Source organism: Anser anser (genome assembly GCF_964211835.1).
Source record: "Anser anser genome assembly, chromosome: 3".
Classification (NCBI taxonomy): Eukaryota; Metazoa; Chordata; class Aves; order Anseriformes; family Anatidae; genus Anser; species Anser anser.
This window is the reverse complement of record NC_139722.1, coordinates 114580388-114592609: the sequence shown is the minus strand read 5'-3', so window position 1 is coordinate 114592609 and position 12222 is coordinate 114580388. Positions and strand designations below refer to the sequence as shown.

General features: G+C 36.7%; 1 protein-coding gene across 11 annotated transcripts in view; it reads right to left on the bottom strand.

Annotated features, from left to right (window-relative positions):
- The window catches only part of EML6 (EMAP like 6), a 135091-nt gene that overhangs the window by 67671 nt on the left and 55198 nt on the right, over window positions 1-12222 (bottom strand). For 7 of the 11 annotated variants that reach the window (XR_014582893.1, XM_083832334.1, XM_083832338.1 and 4 more), the window contains 4 exons: window positions 9999-10184; window positions 8957-9092; window positions 3993-4194; window positions 1216-1326 (listed from right to left, as the gene is read on the bottom strand). Coding sequence is in view for 9 of the 11 variants with exons in the window: in XM_083832334.1 (XP_083688460.1) it covers window positions 1216-1326; window positions 3993-4194; window positions 8957-9092; window positions 9999-10184 (635 nt within the window). In the remaining 2 variants the exon portion in view is untranslated. Of the gene's footprint in view, window positions 1-1215; window positions 1327-3198; window positions 3289-3992; window positions 4195-8956; window positions 9093-9998; window positions 10185-12222 lie in introns of those variants that run through there. The other 4 variants (XM_083832339.1, XM_083832341.1, XM_083832335.1 and 1 more) reach the window with 3 other exon arrangements.

The window sequence follows — 12222 nt, the reverse complement described above, 5'->3', positions numbered from 1 at the left end:
TATTAGGATGATTAAGAGAATGAAGACTGTATCACATTAAAGAGGACCAAAAGAGTTGAACTTTTATACCTTAGTGAAACAAAGGCTGGGAAGGGATAGTATTGCTTCCAAAAATACAGCAGTAGGGTAAACATCAAAGAAGGAGAAAAAGTTATGTTGAAGGACCATGTTGGCACTAGAACAAATAGGATAAACAGAACATGAATATACCCTGAAAATGAGAAGGAAATTTCTGACCACACCAGCAGTAACATTTAGATGCATCCTTGAAGTAAGAGTAACAGGAGAAAAAAAAATAAAGACGGAGTTTGATAAATTTAGTAAAAGGATTATAGTATTTGACTGCCTGTATCGAAAAAGGACAGCACCCTGTGATCTCAGCATTTCTTTTCAATCAGAAACCCTTTGGGACGTGTCAGGTTAATGTTATTAGGGTCAGCCTGGTTTTCTCTTAGTCTGAGAGAATTCAAGGATGAGAAAGAATTTGAAAAGATGTCTCAGTGAAACAATGGCATGTACAGTTTCCTGGTGAAAAATTTTTGTGGGATGCTAGTACTGTCTTCAAAGACAAAACGGAAGTAAGGATCGGATGCAAGATTCTTAAGAGCTATGTTAGAGGTCCTAGAACCAGAAAGGATTTGGAAAGATTTCAAAAGAAACACCAGGATAGTTTGCCTCCAAAATTGCTGCTTCCAAATGGATCACTTTGCTCAAAATGTTAGGAGCATAACTGCAATACCTGGCAGTGCAAGCAGAATAATTCAATTTTCTAAAAAACAAAAAAAAACAAACATACAAAAACCACACCTTTTTTACTTTATTGAATTAATGAAAACTTATCATTTTTTAACAATAAGTAAAAAATAAATCATTTTGTGCATGTGCAGGCATTTGTATGCACAACTGAAAAATGAAAAGCCTGGCTTTGTTTATAAAAATAAGAAAGGTATTTTTGCTGGCAAAATGCTCCTGTACATTGTTCACGTTGTTTTGGAAAGAGCTAGATAAACAAACTACTTCTGTTTACAAGTGCCTCTGTTTTCAAACAAGGCGAAGATGTGTTTTTAACATTCTTCAGAAAGTTTCCAATGTGTTTGTTTAAATGAGTGAGTTTTAGATGCCAAAACAGGCTCATGAAACATGATTTTATTAGTAAATTTTCCAGTCTTTTCTGTCACATAGCTGACATATGAGTTTATTTTTTGGTGCACATACTGATTACAGCCTCCCAGGAGGTTTACTAGCAACCACTTCATATGCAGAAACAGCCAGAGATGATGGCAGAAGCTTAACTGCTGGTTTGTTTCATTCACCGGCAGAACAACACTGCGTTAAAAACAAACAAACAAAAAAAACAGACATAAATATTCAAATTGATTTGTATAAAAATAGGATTCTATATCAATCTTCTCACAAATGTAGGAGTAGAGAAAGAGATCATTCAAGAAAAACAGACAGCATAGCTGAGATGTTCTGCCAGAACAGCAGCTATTTGCGGTCCTGCAGCTAGATGTTACACTGCTATGCTACAAAAAGACAGGTATGAATTCCACTGAACAAACATAATAAGTAATTCTGTATGCCTCCACTGGTGTTCAGATGACAATGAAGTCTCTTCCCTATTCCTGTTGTAAGAGACAGGAAGCAAGCAGCATTCCTCATTGATACGGCTTTGAAATTTAAAATTGAGGAATCCTATATTCAGTTAGTCTTCTCTCAGCTGTGCTAGGGAAAATCTAGAGAAATTCTCCTTAATGCTTCTGAGGTCCTTTTCATTTAAACATGTCATTTAGACGTGAGAATGTAATCTAGCCTACTAAATAATTTTATTTGCAAAACAATTTACTTTATACTATAGATATTCTTCTCAAAAGAATGTGGTAATCAAATACTAAGAAAAATTATGTAATAAAGTAAATGGCAATATAGAACCATTCCTGTCAATACAAAATCATTACTAAAATTCATCTCATAATGTTAGGGATGCATGAAGTTTCTAGGCAAACAAATTCAAGATGCTTCATTTCCCTACTGCAATTTTTTCTGGTTTGGGACTGATATTCCCTTCCGTTGTGGAAAATCCTTTTACTAACAGAATTATCTTTCAGTTTCAAAACTATTAATCTATTTCCTTGCATTTGTTGCTAAGACCACACAATTGCTCTAAGCCTGCAGCCCAAAAACATTAAAGAAAAAACAATATAGGAAAATCCTTTTGTGTACATTTCATGTTACTGAAAACGAACAAGCATTTATGTATTTCTGTGGAATTCCTCACATGAAGCATTTGCATGTAAAAAAATAGCACTGCCTGAACAAGAATTCAAATCCCACATTCCCTAGTGCCTAACCAGCTAAATGAGTGTATGTTGGAACGCAGCAAAACATTAATGTTAATAAACGCACATTTTATAGAATGGCTATGTTCAAAGGCATCAGTAATACAATAAGAACTAGAACAACAATAATAAACATAAGAGCACAACTAAGTAAGGCTTTATGTGCACAAAGAACATGCTTTTTTAGATGGGCACAAGTTTGTTCCACGCACACTGAGTCAGCATTATCCAGCTCCAAACCAGAATGGTATTACCATGTTATACCAAAGTCTTAGTTGGCATAGTTTATTAGCTTCAGGCCAGTACTATGCTAATCCCAGCATTGCAGCTCTTGTTTCAGAATGGGCTTGAATCCCACTAGAACGAAGGCAGTGTGAATTTGTGCCTGCCTGTAAAACTGTGAAAAAAAAAAAAAAAAAAGCAGAAGAGACCATCCCTGCATTTTTATGAACTGAAAGAAATAATACTAATATGTAGGAAACATGGAGATTACATGACTGTAGAGACTAACTGGAGTTTTGTTAGTTTCATATTTGAGAATTTAATTATGGGTAGAAAGAGATGAGGAATGGCAAGAGTAGAAAACCAGTACAAGTAAAAAGGGAGAAAGGAAAAGAAAAAAGTGAAACTCTAACTGACAGAGGTGTTAGAAATTAGGACAGAAGGGTCAAGAGAAACCTGACAGTAGGAACCCTAGGGCAGTAGGAAAACCAGAGCTTAGGAAACCAAGCTGTCATGAACCCCACTGTATGCACTCTGCATACAGTGGGCAACAGAGAAAACCATTTGAGGAAAAGACTCAGGAAACTGCCATAACAAAGCCAGGATTCCCAGAAGTCTCTCCCATCCCCACGTGTACCTTTCCCAGGGATGAAAAAGAAGGCTGAGAAGAAGTTTTGCTGAATCTCTTTAATCCCAGGTAAGTAATTATTCACAGTGGGCATTGTCCACATCCAGTTGAGACAACATACAACAGCTGTGTGGGTATGGAACTTGTGTTCAGTACAGCAAGCATCTGAGCTTAAATCCAAACATTAATCCAAATGTTACTGTAATATCTTACCAAGCATTAAAAAATTATTAGTTTTTTTCATCAGCTTCTCAATTGGTCAAATTTTAACCAGGAGAGGAAAAGAAACATCTGAAAGACCTTTTTCATTAGGGTAAACCAGTGCATTTTCATTAACCTCATTTTCTGGGATTTAATTTAATTGGGTTTAGATTAAATGTTCTAAAATGGCTGAGTCAGACACCTGCTGTGCAAAAATTCAGTCAGTTATTTAGGCTTTAGGTTTATCGCATCGCATAGTACTACCTAATGAGAAGTATGAGGTGGCTGTTGTATTTAGATACTTAAACCTGCTGTTCAGAACAATAATGAGCACTGAAAGGAAAGTACTCCAGCACGTGTTAAACCCAAGTATTTGAACACAAATTCTGATTACTTTTACATGATGTGTGGAGCCCAAATAGAGAAGAATAGAGAAGAGGCTGAAGAGAAGTTGCTAAGAAAAACATGGAGAAAAATAATATTGTCTTAATAGGGTCTTAACATGAGGCCAAAAAAGAAATAATTTACAAATATGTCAAACTGATATTGCTTAAAAACAACGTGTACATGATTAAACATAAAAAAAAAAGATGTAGCCTTACCTTACAGACCGATCATCGCTTCCTGTGACTGCTAAAGGCTTCTTTGGATGGACTGCCAAGGCCCAGAGCTCTCCCTCACAATGTCCCTGCATAATCAGCATGGGTTTATCTCTCTCTCTTACTAACACCTCAAATATTTCACTGTCCTGTGTCCCTGCTAAAAGTCTGTCTGCTTTCCAACAGACACTTCGGATGGACAAACCTGACGGGGGACAAAAAAATGTTATATTAATGGCAACGACAAGACAAAGCGATAGTACAGTGAAACTCACTAAGACTTTAAGAGTTAATTTATAACAAACATCATGTTTTGAAACTACGTCTTATATCACAGTTGATTAAAAACAGTTCTGTTAAATTGTCTCCGTTTGACAGAAGAAGACAAAGTTCAATTCTGGGAAAATGCTGCCTCTAATATTCCTGCTGCCAGTTTGTCAAGGGATTAAGCTTTTCTGCTTTGCTTACACCTAGGAATTTACTTTAAAAAAAATAATAATTTGATATGATTTAAAGATGTAAATTTTCAACTAGGTAAGATTCCTGTGTCAAATACTGAATCATAGAATCATAGAATATGCCAAGTTGGAAGGGACCCTTAAGGATCACTGAGTCCAACTCCTGGCACCACACAGGTCTACCCAAAATTTTAGACCTTGTGACAGTCCAAACGCTTCTTAAACTCCAACAGGCTTGGTGCAGTGACTACTACCCTGGGGAGCCTGTTCCAGTGTGCGACCACCCTCTCAGTGAAGAACCTCTTCCCGTTGTCTAGCTTAAACCTCCCCTGCCTCAGCTTGACACCATTCCTGTGGGTCCTATCACTGGTGACTAAGGAGAATAGGTCAGCGCCTGCCCCTCCACTCCCTCTTGCGAGGAAGCTGTAGATTCTGATAAGGTCTCCCCACAGCCTCCTCTTTTCCAGGCTGAACAGGCCAAGTGACCTCAGCCGCTCCTCATACATCTTCGCCTCTAGTCCCTTCACCATCTTCATTGCCCTCCTCTGGACACTCTCCAACAGTTTTACACCCTTTTTGTACTGTGGTGCCCCAAACTGCACACAGTACTCGAGGTGAGGCCGCACCAGCGCAGAGTAGAGTGGGACAATCCCTTCCCTCGACCGACTAGCGATGCCATGCTTGATGCACCCCAGGATCCGGTTGGCCCTCCTGGCTGCCAGGGCACACTGCTGGCTCATATTCAACTTGCTGTCAACCACAACCCCCAGATCCCTCTCTGCGGGGCTGTTGTCCAGCGTCTTGTCGCCCAGTCTGTATGTATAGGCAGGGTTGCCTCGTCCCAGGTGCAAGACCCAGCACTTGCTCTTGTTAAACTTCATGTGGTTTTCTCCCTTTTTTCAGCATTTAGATTTTTCCATATTTAAATAAATAAAATGGTGATCAAACTTTTAACGGCGAGTTTAAATAAAATTGTTTATGCTCAAGTTATCAAAGTTCTCTGCTTTTATCCAAACTAATTATTACAGAAAAATAAAAAACAGAACCTTGCTTTGCATACCTTTTAGAGAGCTTTATCTTATTCCATGGATCTGATCATAACTTTGCAGCTGGAATTTTACTAGCTACAAGCTTAAAAATACAATCTTAACAGGTTGAGCAATGAATTACAGCACTGAGTACCCCAACATATGTGACTGTGTTTGAAAACTAGTGTTTTGTATTCTAAAACATCTTTTAAAGTAGGGAAGTCTGCTAGCAAATATTTATGAAGAACACTCAAAAAGTAGAACAGCTCTAAGACTGAATTTGGTTTAGTTACCCTTAGCTGAGAAAGAATGCTTCAAGCCAGAACGTTAATGGATTGATAGCATTCTTTGGCTGATTGCCTCCAGGCTTTGTATCTTCTATTTCAGTAGATGAAAATTTCTAAGTTTGGATAATGGGTCTAGATGCTGTGAGGTGTGAATGAATAAAAAAACAAAAACATTTGTCATGTAATCAAGGTCAAACATGTCACATTTTTAACGTATTTGGAATCGAATATTCAATGCAATTAACTTCTAGTCACATAAATAAAATTTACTCTAAGCATTTTGTATTATCTCTTGAGAAGGGCAAAATAATCTTCATTTATTGTCTTGTCCAGTTCCAGTACCTTTTAATTTTAACAGTTTCATTCTATGATCCAGCTAAATTTCTATAGAATTTTTGACTCGAGTTTTCTTTATAAACACTAAAGGCCATAGAAGCAATGAAGCTCAGATGATAAGTAGAAAATTGGTATTGTTAAGATTTAGACTATTAATGACAACTTTTGATGTGGGAAAGGTATTTTTTTCCTGTGATGTGCTGCACATAAGGAAAGATTCCACACTATAAGAATTTTTACTAATATTCATGTGTATTTAAATATAAATGGCAAGTCTATGATCTGATTTTTACTGGTGATGCATCTTATTTTAAAAACTTTTAGTACTCCTCTGTACCAATGAATGAGTATATGCTGAAAAAAAATATTCCTGCTACCCTAGAAAGGAGTTTTAAGTTTGAATGTTGATGTCTTTGTAAAATGCTTTGGAAAAAATGTAATTGGAATGAAGGTCATGGGTAAGCAACTACGGCAACCACCATTGCTTCCAGTTACCTATATGCTTAAACTAGTGGATGACATACTGGACAGACACAGCAGAATAGTACTAAGGCACAACTGAAACAGCAGGCATAAGCTGTATCACACTGAAAGAACACAAGAGAGAAGAAAGCCCAGAACAAGAACAAGGTGACAAGGATATAAGTGCATGCTTGGATTTTAGGATTTTATGACCAGCAGTCATCCCCAACGTCCTTTCTTTTTTTTTTTTTTTTTAATATAGTTCTAGTGATACAGCAGTCATACAACACTTCACAGATAGTCTAAATGATAATGCTTATGACCACACCATCTTTGATTAAGCTCTGGTAAAATTTTGCAGACTTGCTTAAGTCAGTTTCTTGCCATTAATGCAGACAATGCTTTGACAGACAAACATAAAACCTGAAGGATTTAAGTGCTTTCAAGACAAGATTTGGACAATGTTTAGTTTTTAGAAAATAGTTAATTTATTTTTTAATTTATAATTTACAAAAAATATACATTAAATAGCAACACAATTCACTTTCCAGAAATGATTATTTTTACTACTTTTGCCATGCAATAAGATAGTAAAATTCTTTATTGACTGTCGCTCAGACATACAACTGCTGTTATGATGTCTGGTTCTGCTTAGCTACTCCCATCTAAGAATTCTGTTTCTTTTAACATTTAGCAGGCAGCAAAAATAAAGGCATCAAGTTAGAATCACTGAACAGCACGTCTAATAGGAATTTTCCCTCACTAAGCCCTTTCTTGATTGAACTTTATCAAGTCCCAAATCCCTTTTTAGGCAAGCTGTAGAAGGATAGCTAGGTGCTCTCTGCAGATAGACGATGACCTTTATGAATAATTACAGTTCTGTAATATAAGTTATTATTTTGTAGTTAAATTTTTCCATATAAGTTTTGTTAACTACAGTCAACTAAAAGTAACTGAAGTCAGCTAAAGTCTGTCATGCCCTAAGTATGGACACATCCCAGGTAGCAGGAAGAGCAAAAGCTTGCTTCTACTCTGGTTTCATGAATGTGTGCAATAACATTCATGCCCAGCATCACTTCATAAGGAGCAAAGGAGGATGACCATGCATGTTTTGTGTGTCAGCACTGCTTTCTTTGTGTAGCCCTTCATATAAGTTATTCTGACTTTTATTAGGAACAGACAGCCTGCAAGAGTGCTATTAGCCTGAATGATCTTCCTAACTCACAATGCAGGCTGGCTTATTTCTCCACAATTTTTATAAGGTATTTCTAAGTTGATTAAAACTGATGTAAACTATAATAAGGTACTGCAAATGTTTTCTAGGAAGTAATATTAAACATTATGGTTCTGCCTGCAAAAACCTACATTAAGCCAGAATTATACAGCAAATGGACTACTGGCTGGGTGTTCTTGACACATGTTTTAAAAGACAAATTTTGCAAGTTTACACTACACGTAGGCAAATTGGCAGAGCAGTGTTCATCCAAGGCTGCTGGCGGTTTGCTTGTTGGATGAGCCTAGATATCACAAACTTATGGATTTTACAAGATTTAGAATCATCAGCCAATCTGGTTTAAGTAAATTGAAAAAATAAATGTAACAAGCTTGTTACTAGATCATAGGCCAAAACATACATAATTGAGAAAGAAAATGTCATCCTCCGTAGCTGCCTCCTGACTATTCTGATGGTAATTATAACATGAAGATTGTTGGAAAATTTAAGTTAAGAAGCAGGGAAAATAAACCATTACAAAGCTGGCTGCCAAAACTATGTAAAGCCTACTTAAGGCAAGCAAACAGACTGCTGTATTCTCAATCCAAATGGATGTGTAGAATTCCCAAAAGAACGAGTTCTTGATAAAGCATACATTGTAACTCATGAAGATTTTAAGTACTCTTAAAATCTGAATCACAAAACAAAGAGATGACTTGTAGGAACCATGATTAGTTTCAACAAACATGATGGTCAAGAATTTAATAGTAACCTCTCCACTAAATATACCAAGTGCTACCATTCCAAATGAACCTAAATGGTGTGCTTAGATGCTCAGCATCTATCAATAGCAGGTTCCAAAAATCTCAGTTAAATGAATTACAATTAATAAATTAAAATTTGGCTAACTTAATTCAGCTGTCTGTGATTAATCAGTTTTTGTTTTCTCATATTTCCATCGTTGGGAGCAGCAACGATAAGCATCCTTCTATTTATATGATGAAATACAGAAAACTTCAGGCTACATCACTGACAGAATAAAAAAGGAACACAGATCTTAAAAGTAAATACAGTCATTAAGCAAAAAATCAGCAGTATGCAGAGACATTTATGCTTGAAATTAAATTGTGTTATAACCCATTAACTAGATGTGTGAAAAAAAAAAAAAGTAATAGCTCCTTACCTTTGTATCCTTGTTCAGTTTCTCTGAGATCAATTTTAGTAATTGGTTTGAAATCAGTGTCCCATAACCGAATGCAACCATCTCTCCCTCCAGTCGCAAAACCTTCCTCACAAGCATACATACTAAAAATTCCAGCCTGTTAACCAATAGTATAACAAGTTTCAAAGTTCTTTACGGTCAATTTAAACACATGAAGCAAATGTTTTTGAATAGATTCTTGTTAAAGGCTAGGAACTGCTAGGCAGTAAAATGTTGTCCCATCCACATAAGGCAAACCAGCAAACACAAGGGGACACTTTTATTTCAAGTGCTCTCATTCATAGTGATTTATGTAGAAATTTGCATACAGTGATATAGACCGTTTGCAGAACTTTAAATTTGGCTTAGTTAATATTATGATGGGAATTATTAAATGAATAACATGGAACACTTAAAATAACTTGTTACCCTGAATAAACAAAACAGGCAAACAAGCGATAAAAATATTCTTACAGGTGCAGAGATGACTGAGACATTCTTTCATGAATTCAGTTCAGATGTCATTTGGAATCTGACAGGAACTGAAAGATTGTCAATTCATTCTCAGGTTTACTCCCAGTTGAAGCTTTTATGAAGAATCAGTCTTGAATGTTTGGAATTTCAGTGGTAAGATTATATTTAAAATACGACCATTTACTTACCAAGTATTTTTAGGTAAACTGATCATACCTGAAGCTACTCAATCTGTGAAACTTTATGTTTAGAAACTTTAGGATTAATAATAATAATACTTTAGAAACTTTAGACTTAGAAACTTTGCTTTAGTCTGCTTGGTTAAATCAGTGCTAAAAATATAAGTTCCGTCATTATCAGTTCAGCAGCTAGCACCTGCTGATAATATGTAAACAAAGTAAAAAAAAATTACAGATAAGTTCTTAACTGATGAACTGTCTTAAACGTTCTTCTGACCTGAAACAGAAGATCTTTGAAGATAAGCCTTCATGAAGTTTTCAAGTCAATGAACAGGTAATTTCAGAAATTGATGTTATAACAAACAACTTACGCTATGCGCTCCTTGAATCGTGCGAACTAAGTTTAGCCCTTTCCAAACATAGATGTCTCCATTTAAAGCACCAGAGTACGTGACGTCTTCTTTTGCGCATGCTAAACAAAGGATAGTTTGCAGATCCCCTGTTTTACCAAATATTCCTCTTTTTGCTGTCAGTGCGTTTCCACACAACGTCCAAAACTGAAATGTAAATGACATATTAGGAAAAGTTTGTGCAGATTTTTTTCATATTAACGTGCAGATCTCACAGCTGTACATCCTTACAGACAGACACTTAAATGACTCCTGTAGTCCTATGAGACTACCCATTACTTCCCAAATTGCCTGCTTACCAAGAACAGGAAACCCTGAGGCAAATGCAGTATAAGTCTAAGAAGAAAACAAACTGATCAAGCTGCTTGTGAAAGTGAGGGAGCATTCCGCTTCATTATTACTACACTACCTCTTCTCATTATGTCACTAATTTTTTAATTATCATGTTCTGCTGGGTGAAATCTATGAATGTGAAAGCACACTTTCAAAGGCCAGAAACATCCCATTTTTCTTGTCTGCAAAACTTAAAATAAAGCTACAGCTCTGGAGCAATAAAATACTTAAGCTTCTGGATGAGCTGAAAACACATTTCTGCCCTTTAGTAACGTCCTGAAAGATATGCCCCTCAAAACTAAATTTGTTGAGAAACCACCTATGGGGTGGAGGGCTGTAAATGCTTGTACATGAAACTGAACTTGCTCTGACTGCAAAGTAATAGGATTTTCTAGCTGTGGAATAGTGACTTTCTTCACTCTTGCACAGACACAGCAACGTTCCGCCACGAAGATTATAAGACTGCTGATGAAGCAAAAGAATCTAGACTTTGTCTTAGAATGGTGTTGTTAGGGCTGGGCTAGAGAAATCATACTCATACTTTTGGAATCAGTTCTGAGTGTAATTTTTTTAATAGACGTAATTTTATCAAGGAGAGACAGTGTGTTCTCAGCTCCTCCTCAAGGATCAGGCTTCCCAGTGAAGGAAGAGTAAAGAGGATCTCACTTAGATGTGTAAGAGAAGTACTGAAATTCCCTAGGCATCCTAGATAAGGCAGCACTATGAGGTTCTGAACACATGCAGAAACAGAACAGTAAGTGTGTGTGGGGTATAACACAGTCCTGAATGGTCTTGTCAGCTCAGGTCTTTACTAGTTTAGGCATTTATGCTCTGTGGTCCATTTCGCAATAAAGAGATACTCTGAGAGACTGAACAGGAATATTGAAATGTCTCACATAGGTGCATAATGTCTATCTCACTTCATATGCCTACATCTTTTTTGTGACTATAAACCCAATTTTTAGGTCTTTGTACTTGCTCCTATACATTTCCTAGAAAGCTGAATTCCAGAAGATCCTTGTATCAAGGTTTTTTATTGCAGATCCTTCTCTATTGATAATTATTTTTTCCACAAGGCAATTTACGAGCAGGCAGTGGGAATATTTCCCCTAGGGCTTTCATACTGTGAGAAAAACATATGCTCTCCTCACTTCTGGTTAGCTCTGGAAAGGCAACAGAGAAGGTAGCAGCATTAGGAAGTGGGTGGAGGGTGGATCCTGAGCTCAATCTGACATGCCTTAGCTCCTAGGCTTTACTACCACTTTGAATTTTTGCTCAGCCAAATGACCCAATAGAACTGAAATGCTAAAGGAATAAATGAGTCTATTCCCATGTACTAGTCCCTATTCTCAAACCGATACAATAACTTTAGAGCTGTTCTTTTCCTTCTTAGTAAGTTAATTATCATATTTCCATAGGCCTATAATGAATGACAACTACATAGACTGTTGCCTGAGCATCACTGAAGGTGCACATATAATCATAAAGCATTCCGACTCCCCCCCGCTCCCCTCCTTTTTTTTTTTTGGCATGACTCTATATGTATTGACTTTGCTGGTATTATGCCTGTTCAGGGCAATTATGGCCATTTTAAACACAACACAGGTGTCAAACAAAGACAGGTTTTGGAAGACAGCTTGCAGAATACAACAGATGGTATCACTTCTGCCAAAACCACCCACAGTTTGAAAGCAGTAGTGGTTTAATGGGCACAAACTTCTCAGTAACCAGAACTAGAGATATTAACTGGTTTCTAAACTTCTAGTTAAAGCTCTTCCCACCTCAGCCATGTGAAATAATTGCCATCTGTTAGGAATGCTTTTGATGAGGCAGGAAGAAAATGGAAACCTTC